The following is a 17168-nucleotide window of genomic DNA, read 5'->3' as shown; positions in this document are numbered from 1 at the left end:
TCCCTATTTGTCCTCTGACTGAGTTGTATTTGCTATCTTCAATCCACTTCCTAAGAGGAGCTTCACTTCTCACAAGGCAGGGAACATGATGTTCCTTGGCTCATAAAGGAAAACCAATATTTGGAGTCAAGCAGTTGGGTGGAAGTCAGCAATCCCATTTGTCGTGAAGGCGCTGATCTTTTATCCAACAGGCTTTACAGACAGAGTCACAGGAAGATGGAAACACGGATTCCCCTCAGTGCCTCCTAGGCCCCTGCTCATCGACAAGAAGGGCCTTATATGTCCATGCCACTCTCTCACTTTGTCCCAGCTTACCCTTCCCCCTCCCCATATCCTCAAGTCCGTTCTCTAGTAGGTCTGTGTCTTTATTCCCGTCTTGCCCCTAGGTTCTTCATGACCCTTTTTTTTTTCCCCTTAGATTCCATATATATGTGTTAGCATACTGTATTTGTTTTTCTCTTTCTGAGTTACTTCATTCTGTATGACAGACTCTAACTCCATCCACCTCACTACAAATAACTCAATTTCGTTTCTTTTTATGGCTGAGTAATATTCCATTGTATATATGTGCCACATCTTCTATATACACTACCAAACATAAAATAGATAGCTAGTGGGAAGCAACCGCATAGCACAGGGAGATCAGCTCGGTGCTTTGTGACCACCTAGAGGGGTGGGATAGGGAGGGTGGGAGGGAGGGAGATGCAAGAGGGAAGAGATATGGGAACATATGTATATGTATAACTGATTCACTTTGTTATAAAGCAGAAACTAACACACCATTGTAAAGCAATTATACTCCAATAAAGATGTTAAAAATAAATAAATAAATATTTTTAATAAATAAATAAATAATGTGTTTATTAAAAAAAAGAAGGGCCTTAGTCGCAAGCTGTTGCCTGTGACCCCGGGCTAATTCTTAATGAGGATTCAGCCCGAAGCTGCCGACTAGAGCAGGCTCTGGCAACAATCACTCCGCCTTCCACTGGGGTCACAAGGGCAGGTGGGGTGACGGGGCTTCATGAAAAGAAGGCCTAATGACGTTCCTTCCCCTCTTCCTCGACTACTGCAGCTGGGCAGGGACTTGTTCCCATTCTACCCACATCTAGAATGTGTTGTGCTGACTCAAGGCTCCCTGAGAAAAGTAATCACGGATCCCAGGCGGCTAGGAACCAAAAACCGGCGGATCTTGGGAAAGTGACTTCACCTCTTGGGGCCTCAGTTTCTTCATCTATGTAATGGGGAGCATGAGCCCTATCTCTTAGCTGGTGGGAGGGATAAACTGGCTCATGGATATAAGCACAATGCCTAAGAAGGAGTAACAGCTCAAAATAACGTTGATCTTAAACAGTTCAAATACTCTGTTCCCCTCTCTCTATTACTTGTTGCAAGAGGATTTTAAAAATCATTATCTTCACTCCATTTATAACGCCTGGCTACGGAGGAAAGAGATTATTGATTCTACTTCTCTTCCTCATCCTCCCTCTGCTTTTCCTCTACTTCCTCCTCTATCCCCTCCCTCTCGTCCTCTCCTGCTCCTCCATCCTTTACTCTTCCACTCCCTTTCCGCTTCCTCTTTCTCTCCTTCCCCCATCCTCCTCTTGTCCCTGTAACGCCAATCCTATGCAAAATCTCAATTCAGCAAATACATATTGAGCCCCAATGTCCACAGCATTCTGTTGAATACAGTGAAACACAAAGTTGGCAAAATCCCATCCTTAACGAGGCCAATCATCAAATCTAATAGAACAGGTAAAACCCAAATGCAAAAGAACATGTTGCAAGATGAAGTTTTAAAAAATGCTGTACAAGAGGTCTTAAAGAGGCTTCTCAGAAGAGGTGGCATTTGGAGGAGTAAAGGGGCATGACTCTTGCCTGAAAGATGGACACATCCAACGCAACAGAAAAGGCACATGCACTTTGAAGAATGCTATCCATGCAAGAAGGCTCCTGGCACAGAGTAAGCCCTCAGGACATTGTCCTTAGGTTCAACTGGATCCAGCATGATGGAGGATGAGAATCGTAAGAATTCAGAGAAAGGAGCTCACTATGGGCTGGGTGATTTATTCATTTAATTATTTATCCATTCATTTATAAATTCATTTAACAAATACCTTCTGATCATTCTTTATGCACCAGGTTCTATACATCACGCTAGAGATAGAGATGGCTCTTACCAGTGAGGAATTTATACTCCAACTGGGGACTCAGATTAATAATAGGATGATTATACTATTGCATGACAAATCCTAGGGAAGAAGGTGGGCAGGGTGTCTAACAACCAGGGCAGAAGCATTAAGAGACGTTTTCCTGGGAGAGGTGAAAGTCCAGGAACTGGAGAGATGATGTACAAAAGTTTGAAGCAATAAAAAACAAAAAAAGATGCCTGTAGTAAAATGTAAGAAATTCCACAGGCCTGGAGTTAAGGATATAGTATGTATTGGATGATGGAATACGACAAAGCCAAGAAAGTTGGCAAGAGTTTGATTATGAATAGCCTGGTGCCCAGGTCTGTTCCTTATACCCATATCAGAGATTGTGAAGGGTTTTAAGCAGAGAAGTGACAGTATTTGATTTGATTTTAAGAAGCGCACACTGGCTGCTTCGATGGGGATGGACCAGCAGGAGTGATCAGAATCAAGGAGGCTGGTTTGACAATCACTGCAATGATCCAGGAAAGAGAGAAATGATGCTGGGAGGAGGTGAGCCAAGACAGGGGTAAAGAAGGAAGGATTTCTAATGAGGGGATGGATATTAGTGCTGGGTATGGAAAGACGGACTGAACTCAATAAAAGAGAGAAGGGAAGTCATTTAGGGCGTGAAGAGATTCTGAGTGCATGAGTGATAGGAGATAGAGACTGGTCTGGAAGAAGCTGAGGTTTCAAGAAGAGACACAAGGAAAGAAAAGAAGGGGTAAGGGGGAGGAGGAAGAAGGAGGGACGAAAGAAGAAGGAGAAAGAGGAGGAGAAATAATTTAAGATCAACAAGTGAAATGGGCCATTTGAACGTGAATATTAGGAGGAGGCTCTCAAAACACAGCAGAGTCTCTCGGGTGTCCTCTCTGGAGGTGCAGAGTGTAGATTATGCCTGGAGTCTTTCGTCCCATATCCCCTCACTGCCTAGCATCCCATCTTTTCAAGATCTTGACTGTACTCTTGTCCATCTTTCTCTTTTGGAAACTGAGAGTGGGTTAGTGACTTCACTCCTTTTTCACTGAGGAAAACACTACGTGTCATTGAATCTAAGATGCCATTTATTGTAAAACATATCATTGTTTTGCATACACTAAGAAAAAAAATAACCTGCCAATTAAACTATGACATACCATCAGTTATAAGAAACATTCTAATTTCAGAGATATTCAAATCTGAAAAATCTTGTAACACATCTATGAAAAGTGATCAGAAGTAAAGTTTAAGAGAATGGTCCCATTACCACAACTGTGAATTGTACCCACCCCACCTATGGGTCCATAGGTTCTCCTTCCCTTCACTCTGTATGAACTTGCAGGAGCTCTTATCTAAGGCAAATAATTCCAGTCATATACAAGATCCTATTCACTCTTCCCTGCTCAACTATGACCCTAAAATAATCCCTCTTACTCATAGAATCAATGTTTCCCTCTCTGAAGAATAACTCCCAACAGCATACAAAAGTTTTGTTGCTTCTATGTTAAAAGAGAAGAAAAACTCATGCACTCCACGTCACCTTCTGCTATTGTGCCATTCACTGCGAGATTCCTCCGTAGAGTTTGCTAAACCCCTACCTTCACTTCCTCTCTTCTTATTTTCTCTTGAACTCACTCTACTCAGGCTTCCACTCCCATAATTCCATTGAAGCATCATTGTTAGGGTCACCCATGACCTCCATGTTGCTAAGGCCACTACTCTGTTCTCATCTTCATCTTACTCATCCTATAAGCGGCATTTGACACAGTTGACAACGACCTCTGCTTTGAAAAACATTCTTACCTTGGTTTCCAGGATACCACACTCTCTTGGCTCTCGTCCCACGACACTGCCACCCGCACCCCTGGCCACTTCTTAGCTTCCTTTCCTTGTTCCTAATTAGTATGCCTTTACCCCAACTCTTCGATATTAAATTCCCCATGGCTCAATAACTGGATTCCTTCTTTTCTCTATCTACACTCTCTCCCAAGGTAATCTTATCCAATCTCATATCATTAAATATCATCTCTATGCTAATTTATATCTCTGTTCTCTCCCCTGACTTTCCAAATGTCCACTCAACATTGACATTCGTATATATTAAGAGACTTCTCAAACCTAGGTTCAAACCCAATTAGGTTCGAACCCAATTCCTCATATCCCATCAGAATGGATCCCTCCCACAGTATTCACCACAGCAGTAAGGCAATTCCATCATTGCTGTCGCTCAGGCAAAACTTTGGGAACATCCTCGGCTTCTCTCTTTTTCTCACAAGCATTTTCTCAGTCCACTGCCAACTAATGTCAGCACTACTTAAAAATATATCCACAATCCGATCACTTCTTACAACCCTCATTGCCACTGTCATGGTCCAGGCCGCCATTTTCTCTCACCTTGATAAACACTATAGCCCCCAAGCTGGTTTCTCTGTATGTGGTCTTGCCCTCTACAGTTCTTTTCTACATAACAGTCATAGTAATTCATGTAAAATGTAAGTCAGCTCCAGTTACTCCACTGCCTGAATTTCCAGTGGCTTCTCATTTCATTCAGAGTAAAATCATGGAAGTCTGTTCCATGGTCTACAAATTTCTAGATGACCTATTCCCACACTATCTCTCTGATTGTAAAGAAAATATATTTCTTTCTTTACTTGTTTCTTTCTTTCTGCTCCCCCAACACCCACACACTAAATATAAACTCCAAAATGATTGTGACTTAGCTTATTCACGTCTCTACATCCCGCTCTTAAAACAATGTCTGACATATAGTTGATGTTCAATAAATATTGCTAAATGAATAAGTGAATGTGTGAATGAATACATTTCTGGATTATCCCTAGATTTCAGCAAAATATTTTCTCCGCAGCTGTTTCCACTTCAGTGAGCTACAGAGGCAGAGGTCTGCTCTCTGTACATCCATCTCACCAGATGGATACTAGATTAAATTACATGACAATGTCGGTAAAACACTCAGTGGGCTTCTTGGAGAAAGAAGGATAAAAATAAGAAGTTATCATTATGCCACTAGCATTATTACAACTAGTTTAGTTCGGTGGTTGCTGCTTTGACTACTAATAGCCTCTGTTCATTTCCTTGATCCTTTCTTCCTCATTTTGAGTCTCCTTCTCCAATCCTCCTCTTTCTGTTTCCTATTTCCCTCCATCTCTGCCCTGTCTTGTGAACCTTTTATGAAACACCACAAAGTGAATGTCATTAGACTGTCATTCATATCATCCTCAATCTACCCAAATAAGCCTCTGCAGAATCTCACGCCAGCCTCATTCAGAGGCTTTAGGAGGGGAATAGAGGAATACAGAGCAACCCGTTTTGAGAAGGAGAAACTCTGAAGTCAGGTCGGGTTAAAATTCTGGCTCAACCACTTATTAAGACACCTCTCTCAGCCTCAGTTTTCTCACCTACAAAATGGGGATGTTATTTATGCCTTCCTTATAGGAATGCTATGAAGATTAAAAATGCAATAAATCCAATTATACAAAACAAATAAATAAGAGTTAAAATAAAAACAAATACATAAATGTAAATATAATAAAAATAAATTAACACAGTCCCTGGCACTCAAGGAAGTGTTTTATAAATAGTATCTATTATTGCTGGTTCCTCCACCCCTCAGTCCATGCAGTTTCCCTTCTAGCTGGGCTGGATCACAGCCTGATCATTTGTCTCTGCTTTATTCATGTCTTCTCTTTGCAGAGGATGTGAAGATAGAGCATATTATTAAATAAATTTTTAATAGCTGCATATTGTATACACAGAAATGTATACATATAAATCATGTGTGTACAGCTGCATGAATTTTCACAAAGTAAACACATCCATGTGTGGCTACTGCGATCAAGAAACAGAACATTACTAAGACTTCCAGAAACCTCTCTCATCTCTCTTCAGTCACTTCCCCATTCCTCCTCCACAAAGGTTAATGCTCTTTGGAATTCTAAAGCAATGTATTTGTTTTACTGTTTCTGAGCTGTGTAAGAATGGAATCATACAGCATTTCCTCTTTCGTGTCTGGCTTCTGTTATTTAATGTTGCATTCATGAGATTCTTCTATATTTTTGCATGAAAGGGTAGTTGATTCTTTCTCATTTCTGTATTGTAGCCCATCATGTGAATGTATGATAAGTTATTTACCCATTTTTTTGTTGATGGGCATTTGGGGCTATTTCCATTTGGAGGACTATTTTGAACAAAACTCCTATGAACATTCATGGTTTTTGGTGAACAAAGGTAACATTTCTGTTGGGCATATTCCTAGGAGTTGTAATTGTTAGGTCATAGGGTGAGGACATATTGAGTTTTCAGTAGAAGCTGCCAAAAAGAGTTTCCCAAAGTGGTTGTACTAATTTATTCTCCCAGGAGCAATGCATGTAAGTTCCCAGTGTTCAACATTGTCACTCCTTGATACTGTCAGATTTTTCAGATGAGCCAGACTGATCGGTGTGTTATGACACTGTTTTAATTTACATTTTCTGAGGACTAGTAAAGTTAATCACCGTTTCAAATATTTATTAGCCATTTTGATATTCTTGTTTGCGAAGCACCTGTTCATGCCTTTTACCCATTTTCTTGTCTGTCCGGATTGTCTGCCTTTCTCTTATTGGTTTTAGAGGTTATTTACATATTTTACACATGAGTTCTTTGTCAGATACATTTATCACCAATATTGCCTTCCAGTCTGTAACTTGCCTTTTCATTCTATGAATAGCATCTTCTGATAAACAGAAATTCTTAATTTTAAAGTAGTCCAATTTATCAATCTTTTTCTTTTACTTAGTGCTTTATGTATGCTACTGAATAAATATCAGCCTACCCAAAAGTCATGAGATATTCTTCTGTCTTATATTTAAGAAGTTTTTTTTGTTTTACCTTCCACCCGGAGAATATTTTTCCTCCTTTCTATGTTTCCTCTACCTAGACAGATAGAATGGATTACCTCCTTTTCCACATCTCTGTAATAGTACACATTACTTTTACTAGCTCTACTATATTATACACTACCTTGAATCGTATGTATTTTCCTGTCTGTCGGCTCTATCTTATTCCCACTCTCCATTCACTCAAATACCTAAATCTTTCATGGTCTTTTCACTAAATCCTGGTAATGACACCTCCTAAGTAACTCCAAAATTGGTCTGTTTCTCTCCATCCCAACTGTTGCTTCCATGGTTTCAGTCTGTGACATCTCACCTTGAATACTGCAGTAGCCCTTAACTAACCGGTCACCAACCTCCAAACTACTCCTCTCTAATTAATTGACCCCACAGTAGCCAGAGTGATCTTCCAAAACATTAATCTCTTCCAGCTACTTTGTTTTTTAAAACCCTTTTATGGTTCCCATTACTCTCAAATTAATATTCAGCTCCTTAATGTGCTACAAAGGCCTTCTAGGATATGACGTATTATTTTGCCTTTCTCACCATTGATATCTCTGCTTTAATCTCTTAAGATCTTTTCAATTTCCTTGAATGCCATTCACTAGGACTCTGCTCCGTAGCTATGTCCCTGCCCCCTTCTTCACTCTTCAGGTCTCATTCTGTGCATCTTTTTATCAAGAAAACTTCCCTGATTCTCCAGTAGGTGAAATCTCCATACTACTGGGTATCAAAGAACCCTCACAGTTCTTTTCCATCCAAACTCATTGCACATTATTATTTGTCTAAACCCATGTTTTTTGATAGAGTGTATATTTCCTTGGGGCAAAAAGTATGTCTGTCTTGTTCACCACTGTTTTCTGTGCCGAGCTCAATGCCAACATGAGTTCTTGAAAAATATTTGCTGAATTGAGTTGAACTGATTTGTGCTCATATGCCCAGGATCTAGCACTGAATTTGGAACATAGTCAGTCTCGATAAAGGTCTGGTGATTCAGCATCTTCCTAAGCATCAGTATCAATTCCATCACCAACACAGTGGAATGATGATTAAATAGTTTCTATAGGGGCTTCCCTGGTGGCGCAGTGGTTGAGAATCTGCCTGCCAATGCAGGGAACACGGGTTCAGGCCCTGGTCTGGGAGGATCCCACATGCCGCGGAGCAGCTGGGCCCGTGAGCCACAACTACTGAGCCTGCGCTTCTGGAGCCTGTGCTCCGCAACAAGAGAGGCCGCAATAATGAGAGGCCCGCACACCGCGATGAGGAGTGGCCCCCGCTTGCCGCAGCTAGAGAAAGCCCTCGCGCAGAAGCGAAGACCCAACACAGCCATAAGTAAAATAAATAAATAAATACTTCCTTTCAAAAAAAAATAGTTTCTATAACATCCCTACCAAACGTCACCAACATATAACCCTAATAACAAGAGAGTCACTATATGCTTCAGCAGGACATTGGACATGAATGTGCATTAGAAGATCTATTTTATACTGAGTTTAAACTGAGATCTAGTTTAAACCTGGGATCCTTGTAATTTCCTACATGTAGATCAGGTTTGCCCCATTTTATCCATATTATTGAATTTGACTAACTTTTCTGCAAGACAGCCCTTTAGGTATCCACAGATACATCCTTTTGCTCCAAGTCCTCCTTCATCAGTTATGTACTATAAGACACTCTCCCCTTCAGTTTCTTGATGTCCCTCTTGAAATGTGTTGCCCACACTTGGACCCAATCCTCCAGGTGTGCTCTGACCAATCTAGAACAGAACAAAGCTGTCATGTCCTTCTTTTGTGTGAATAACATACTGCTAATAATGTAACCAATGGCAGACCTGGGTTTTAGGACTGAGGCTTAGGCTACAGGTGCTTAATGAGAAAAGGAATTCAAAATTACATGTGAACATGAATATGTAGAATGAGAAAATTTAGGGACTTAGAAGGTGAGGGAGCCCTGGATCTTAAGCTTCCTTAGCTTCACTGTAAATCAGCTTCTAAATGGCCCTAAGATCTTAATAAAGTCCTAGTGACATCCTGTTCATCCTGACTAAATTTACTCTGATTATAACTCACCTCCTACATGCACAGCAGGGTGATCAGACACAGACCGGAGCCATACTTCCTGGATTCAAGCCCTGCTCTCACTCCACAAGCTCACTGTAGGCATCCCAGGAGCTAATATTGAAAATCCTGGAGCACCCAAGGTAGGTCTGTCTTCCTTATTCATTTCTTATCAGGCATTACCAAACTCAAGTCTACTCTTTTGTCTACTAAAGGGGTGTAGGATTATTCTTCATGTATTTGAGGTTTTGTTTTGTTGGCTTTTGTTTTAACACTAAACCACTCTCTTGGCCTGAATTTTCCTGATGGGTTTTCATTCATTGCTCCCAAGTGACACTACCAAGCTTGTTCTGTACCACTTTCCAACCATCTTCTATAACAGGAGCATGAATCAAAGAGTTGCCAAGGAACCAGAATATAAAAGTCATATTAGGCTCTGTTTAGCTCGACCTGCCAATCTCAACCCAACTTTCCTCCCACTGACATTCAGAATCACCTTTATCAGATACCTTTCTAAAAGGTCACATCCTTAGTTCGCTCAAAGTTAAAGCATATGCCATTTTTTATGACTATAAAGTTAATACATGATCATTATAGAAAAGTTAGAAAAGGAATTGGAAGACTAAAATAAATCATCTCTAACCTAATCATCCAGAAGTAACCTCTTTTAACATCTCGCATAATTCCTTGCAATGTTATTTTTCCTTATCCTTTTACATTAAGATCATGCCATACATTCAGTCAGAAACCATCCACTTTTTAATTAACATTATAGTAAATCATTTTCATGTATCTTGAAAATTCTTTATAAACGACATTTTAGCACCTGCCTAATATTATGTTGTATGGATGCTACGTAATTCATTTAGTCTCCTCATGTGGAAAATTGAGCTCTTTACATTGTTTTTTTCTTTGCTATTATAAATTATGCTTTTTAAAACAGCACTATCTATACTTAAAGTCTTATCATTTTTCCCCCTACAATCTCCCCTCCTCTTTATGATGAATGAATCAGGATAAAATGACTATTTTAAAGAGTATATTTTCTTCAAGGTCTTGAGTATATATGGAGCATATAACATGTGCCTGACATATAACAGATAATAAACAAATACAAATATGCATGTATTTCAACAAATTAATCCTTAGAATTGTTGCAATTTCACTAGCCATGCCTAAGAGTATCTGTCTTTCTATATTCCAGCCAGCATTGAATGTTCTCATTTGTAAACTCTGCTAAAAGCACACACACATATACACAAATACATATGGGTGTATGAATATACTGAAGACCACTAATAATTTATTTTTATTTGTTAATAAGGAGAAGGAAGTTTACATAGAACCCAAAATTCTATAAAATGCCCTATAGTTCTTGGAATTCAAATAATATCTGCCAAAATACATTGAGAATCAAACACAATAATGTAGGAAATTCAGAGGCTATGATATGAAACTTTAATATATATTAGATCTGGAACATCTATAAATAACACTGTTTAGACATTTTCATCCAAATAAGCAGAAAAAGCTCACATTTCCATACTTTATATCTGAAAACTAATTAATAACCATGAATTTAATGTCCCATATATGTTAAAATTTTTAAAAAGACATCATATCATAACTGTCTTAATTTGCATATTTTTATTTTTTGTTGGTTTCTCTGCCTTTCATCTTAGTTTTCATTCTCCCTCCACATCATGCCTCCTGATACCCTCTCATCCCTCCTCCCCCAGGCTTCTCTCCCCACCCCCTCTCTGTTCCCATCATTTCCACTGACATCCTACCTTGAAGGTGCAGTTTGCTCTCCGTGCTTTGCAGAAGGACGGAACTCACAGAGTCCAGATTGTCATAGCTGTTACAGCCCAGGGGCCCAGTGCGTGTCTCTGTGACCTGGAGGGGACATCAAAGGCGACAGATGTGAGACAGATGCCCTTGTCTGGGACAGATCCTGCAGAGTCAGCCCCCAGCAGAGCTCAGGCAGCAGAGAAAGCCTGACCTGAGCCAGTGGCCACTTCTTGAGCCCCTTGCCTGTGTCAAGGACCATGCCTGACTGTTGCCAAGCAGACAACGGGATAGCAGGGCAATCTAGCAGACTGGAGCCAGGACGCCCACGTTCTATCCTTGGTTCTCACTGCCCAAAGCCATTTTAAGTATTACATGAACTAAAAATAAGTGGAAACACAATAGTGTATTTCAAAAGCATGGGCTTTGGAATTAGGAGAGTCAGTGTTAAATCCTGGCTGGGCCCTTTATTTGCTGTGTGCCCTCAGGCAGTCACTTCTCTAAGCTCCTGCAGCCTGAAGTTGGTAAATCCTTCCAGTAAGGTGGTGAGACTAAACCTGATGGGTGTTAAGTACCTGACACATGGCATATGTTCAATAATTGACATCTTATTACCAGAGTCTCTATAAATTGTAACGTGCATTATCGATGAGTACATATGCATTATCATTAGGCAAGAACAATAAAATTATTCCCATTTTCCAAAAAAAAATTAGCAAAGAGCACAGTCAGCTCCACTGCAGAACGGTCACCCCAGTCCTCTGGTGGTGTGTTTCTAAAACACTGTGTTAAAATAATTGAGGTGGTGGACAATAGGGAAACAGCTATTCTAAAAGATAACCTTGAAATGTGAATGGTTTAGTATGTAAAGTGGTTTCTTCATGTCTTTAGCCCTTACTTTCCATTATTTAACACAATCACTTGTAGGCTTGTTTTGAGGTTTGCATCCAGCTGTAAGGACACAGCACTGACTGTTGTCAGGAATGATGACTTGGGAACTAGTCACACAGATCTCCCAATGCCAGCTCTGCCCCTGTCCAGCAGCAGAGCCTTGGATCACTAACTCCCCTTTCTAAGCCTCAATTTCCACATCTACACAATGTCAGTAATACTGTTACCCACCCTAACAGCAAAGGGATCATATTTTTGAAGTATCTATCACTTAGGAAACAGTACAAAAATGGAAGGTTATTAGGCTTTGCTTTTAAAAAATAATTTATTCTTTTTTGTGTACAGAATAATGACATCATTATTGTTAAATGAGATTCAAAACTACCAATCCATCTTGCTAAAGATGCTCAGGAAGAGAAAACCATGGGCAAAACTTCCCCACCTGGGTCAGCTGCTCATCTTAGACAAAGCTGGCAGGGAGACCAATTCTAGCCAGTTGGGTCTTGAGGTAGCGTCAAGAAATGGCTAGAAAAATCCAAGTGCCAGATTGAGTGTCGAGGATGGTGCTATTGCAAGAACGGCTTCTTGAGTGGCCTGTGTGCAATTTCTCTAAGAAATTCCTCGTAAGGAGGCACACTGCACTTCCGGGATGCACAAAAGAGGATTACCTTCTGACAGAGCTTCAATATCTCAATTCCGCATCCCATCCCGCGTGGAGGGAACCATTTGGTGATAATGCAAACCAGGCCTTTGCTTCACTCAGACTCCGATGGCTTCATCAAGCTCCATCTCTCTGTGCTGAGTTCCCTAACACCATAATCCCCCCCAATATAGGCAATCCTTCTCGGATAAGCTGGCTCTTTGTTGACCTGATTTATTTCTCCCCTTCCTCCCTCCCTCCTCAGCAAGTCTCTCCCCTCCCACATTTTTTCTCTTCCCTTGGTCAGTTTCTGACTCATCTGCCTGACTTCCACCAACACTCCCCGGCAACCCCTCATCCCTTCACACACACACACTTTTTCCCTAGAGATACCTTTTAAAGTCTTGGTATAAGACTAGGTCTGCATTTTATTCCGAAGAAAGATGCTCAGGAAGAGAAAATAGACTGAATGATGAGAGGTAAAATGCAGGTATAATCTGGTTTAAGAAACTTTGAGATGCAAAAAAATCTTCATTGAAACCCTCCAAAGAACTAATCCTTTTTTATCAAAAATGTCCTCCTTTATTCTCTTTATAAAGGTAATCCTTGAATTTACTGCATTTAAAGTGGAATTTTTTTAAGTACCTGTGCTCTAAGGCATTGAGCTGAAAGTCCACAGCTGCTCTTACCAATGTGGCTATTTAAACTTAAATAAATTAAAAAAAAAAAAACCTTACAAATTTAGTGTCTAAGTAGCCACATGTCACATGCTCCATAACCCCATATGACTAGTGGCTCCTGTCTTAGCCAGCACAGATACAGTCTCTCCATTATCTTGGAAGGGTCTATTGGACAGCGCTGGGGTAGATGAGCATGGGTCGGCACATGACAGACTGCCTGATTTATAAATAAAGTTTTATTGGAACACAGCCATGCCCATTTTTTACACACTGATTGTATGGCTGATTTTGTGCTATAGCAGCACAGTTGAGTTGTACTAATACAGATCATATGACCTGCAAATCTTAAAATATTTATTATTGACCCTTTACAAAAAACACTCGTGGATCCCTGGTCTAGAGAGTAGAGTTCTAGCCCCTGTTAATGTACTGGCTAGGTGTGTAACCCTGAGCAGAAGTCTCTAACCCTTGGACCTGAGTGTTCCCATCTGTAAAATGGGGAGGGAGGATGAAAAACACAGGTGTTAACCAATTACTGACCTAGGCATAATCTGACTCTTGAGAGCTCTGTGACCTTTCAAAAATGATTTACCCACTGTAGCCTGTTTCTTCATCTAGAAAGGGAGGCTGGAAATCATGCACACAGAGTTTTAAGAGTGAAGGAGAGTAAGCTGGGACGAAGTGAGAGAGTGTCATGGACACATATACACTACCAAATGTAAAATAGCTAGCTAGTGGGAAGCAGCCGCATAGCACAGGGAGATCAGCTCGGTGCTTTGTGTCCACCTAGAGGGGTGGGATAGGGAGGGTGGGAGGGAGACGCAAGACGGAGGAGGTATGGGGATATATGTATATGTATAGCTGATTCACTTTATTATAAAGCAGAAACTAACACAGCATTGTAAAGCAATTATACTCCAATAAAGATGTTAAAAAAAAAAAAAAAGAGTGAAGGAAAGTACTATGGATAATTATGCCATGATTACAGCCAGGGCTGCCCCAGGAAATCAGTACATGTGGTCACCTTAATGACAACGCTCGGGATATTACGGGGCACTTGACAACCTCAGGCAGAGTGGTTGGCAGGGGGGCATTGTTAGCTCCCTGGGTCAGAAGCCAGGGATTTCATCTGCCCATTGACTCGCAGACTACCTTTGTGCAGTGCTGTTGTCTTAAGAGCCTGCCACCCGAAGCCACCCTCAAACCATACCTTGATTGCTCCAGTTGATATCTGGATCTCATGGAGCCTCCTCATGGTGCCGTCACGGTCGACAAAGTAGGACGATGCCAGCTGGTGCAGAGCTTCAACACTTTGAGTGGCATTCCCTGACTTCCTGTCCAGGCGACTTTTGTCCATGTACATGGTCAAGGCCTCCTCCCCTGCACGGAAAAGGAAAGAAGCTCAGGCAGCCCGTTGAGCTTTGGGATGGGTAGAAAGCCTTCATGGCTTGGATGCCGAAAATAGCTTCAGACCTCTCATTAATTTTGCCCAAATTTCCTTCTGCCTCTGAAAATCAAGAGCACAATGAAAGCAAGACAGTCCAGAGGTGTCTGTAAGCACCAAGCTCCATCAGGACGAAGATCATGAAAAGACTCTTAGTCGTCAAGTCCAGCTCTTACTAATCCACTTCATAGTTCTCACCAGCATCATCTCGTAACACAACTCACTTCCTCTCTTCAAGGCTCAGCCTTTTCTGTAAAATGATGGACTTGCCGTAGATGGTCCCTTCCCATTCCTTTCTTCTCCTCCTCTGTTTCCTCAACATCATCCAATTCCACCTATTCCTCCTCTCATTTCTCCCCTCTCTTCTTCCCTCGTTCCTTCCTCCTTTCCTTTCTCTCTTTCTCCTTCTGCTACCCCTTCCCAAGACAGATGGATGTACGGATGAATGGATAGATAAATAGAGATATAGATAGAGAGAGGGAGAGAGAGAGAGAGAGAGATACGACATAGTTTAAACACAGATACAGACAGATAGATAGGAAAAACTAAACTGTCAGCCCTGTGAAGTCAGACACTGTCTATATAAGCCACTGCTGTATCCCTTGTATAAAGCCCAATGTTTGGCATATAGTAGATAGTAAATAGTTAATCCATCAATTTTTTTCATTCATTCAATAAACATATCTTAAGTTACATCTTGGGGAGAGAGGAGATGACATGAAAGTTAGGCATAGGGTGGAAGAGACAGACAGAGAGAGAGAGAGAAATAGAAAACCTTATATAATTTACCATGAAGTTTTCCTTAGAAATACATGCATAGATTACTAACAGTACTAACTAATGGTGCATTTCATTTTGGATAACAAGATGTTTCACCAGAACTTCATAAAGGAAGCTCCAGATATGCCACCTAAATAGATCTGATCATTGTACCTCTGGTTTCACTCTCAACTAACTGTGAACTTGGGGACATTTCTTAACCTCTCTGATTCTCAGTTTATTCATGAACAAAATTAGGAGAAGAATAGCACCTACTGCATAGAATACTTAAGAAGAATAAATTAATTAACACACGTAAAGTCCTTATATCAGTGTCTGTTTGTTGGAGCAATCAAAAGTCATCTGGAGTAGTAGTAGAAAGCAGTCTCTAGAACTAGACTGCCTGGACTTGAACTAGCTATGGGAACGAGTTACCTGCACTCTTTACACCAGGGCTCCCCAACCCTGGTCTGCGGTCTGCGGCCTGTTAGGAACCAGGCCGCACAGCAGGAGGCGAGTGGCCGCGAGCTCCCCGTCGCTCCCCATCGCTCCCCATCGCTCCCATCGCTCCCCGTCGCTCCCCACCGCTCCCCACCACTCCCATCGCTCCCCATCGCTCGTGTTACCGCCTGAACCATCCCCCCCGCCCCCATCCGTGGAAAAACTGTCTTCAACGAAACCAGTCCCTGGTGCCAAAAAGGCTGGGAATGCTGCTCTACGCTGCAGTTTCTTCATGTGTGAAACTGGGGAGTACTAACTGTACTTACCTCCTAGGGTTGTCATAGGATTGAATCCGTTAATGACATAAAGCACCTGAGCCCTGCCTGGCACATAGTAAGCCCTGAGGAAGGGTTAACCACCGTTATTCGATTACCACAAAATATCAATCATATGAGACTTATCCTTACTTCTAGTCAACCCAGTACAACAGGATAGTCAGAGAACAAACATTACCGATACTTTCTGAGGACAAAAGCCTGATATCTAAGATAACTGAAATTTCTTTAGAATGCTGATGATTTTTGAGTTGAATGGAAAAAACAATTTACTTTCGAAAGAACAGTGGTTATCCTAGGACGTGGGCAAAGTCCTGATCCCTAGGCTAATTCCTCTGCCTCGGACCCCTCCATGACTGCTTCTAGAAAGTGGTTTCATTGTCATTCAGAGTTCTCCACGTACAGCCTCCAGCCTGTCTTTTCAGCCCTGTCTCCCTCCCTGTGTTCCAGCCAAACCATTCCTTCTGCCTCCATGGTTTATTCTTGCCAATTCCTCTCAGGCTTTCCTCAGACTCTTTTTTATTCTGCTTGGAATACCATTCTGTCCCTCCCCTAAATGGTTGACTATTGAAACCCTATCCAGCATTTTGGGACCAATTCAAACATCACCTCCTCTTACTGCCCTGTGTCCTTGACCTGGCATCTCCTATACACTCTTCAGAGCCTGCTCGGCTGGCCATCACCTTACTGGCGAGGTTTCCCCAGCTACACCCTCCCCCCGAGAGAGCTGTCATCACCTCCCTCCATCATGCTCTAGTGTGTCCATTACGTTTAGCTCAGCACGCATGCACTGGGTATTCTGTGTGTTCTGAGCACTTTGGCAGGCACTGGGTGACAAATGAATAAGACAGTGTCCCCATTCTTAGAGTCACCCAGTGACTACATGCATGCTGTCCAGTACAGGAACCACTGGCCAAGTGTGGCTACTGAGCATGTGCAATGCAGCTGGTCCAAACTGAGATGCACTGTACCTGTAAGTTACACAGCAGAGTTCCAAGATCTGGAAAATGTAAAAGAACAAAGTAAAATATCTCATTAATTAATAAATGCTGGAGAGGGTTGGGAGAAAATGGAAC

At 41.4% G+C, this 17168-nt stretch overlaps 1 protein-coding gene across 1 annotated transcript in view; it reads right to left on the bottom strand.

The window, feature by feature from the left end:
• BRINP1 (BMP/retinoic acid inducible neural specific 1) overlaps nt 1-17168 on the bottom strand; it is a 124080-nt gene that overhangs the window by 42982 nt on the left and 63930 nt on the right. Inside the window, exons 3-4 of the mRNA XM_068553157.1 lie at nt 14324-14493; nt 10905-11010 (exon numbers count right to left, since the gene is read on the bottom strand). Of these exons, the coding sequence (XP_068409258.1) occupies nt 10905-11010; nt 14324-14493 (276 nt within the window). The remainder of the gene's footprint in view (nt 1-10904; nt 11011-14323; nt 14494-17168) is intronic.

The sequence above is a fragment of the Eschrichtius robustus genome, chromosome 10, assembly GCF_028021215.1.
Source record: "Eschrichtius robustus isolate mEscRob2 chromosome 10, mEscRob2.pri, whole genome shotgun sequence".
NCBI lineage: Eukaryota > Metazoa > Chordata > Mammalia > Artiodactyla > Eschrichtiidae > Eschrichtius > Eschrichtius robustus.
Note: the sequence above shows the minus strand (reverse complement) of the source record. Positions and strands in the feature narration are given on the sequence as shown.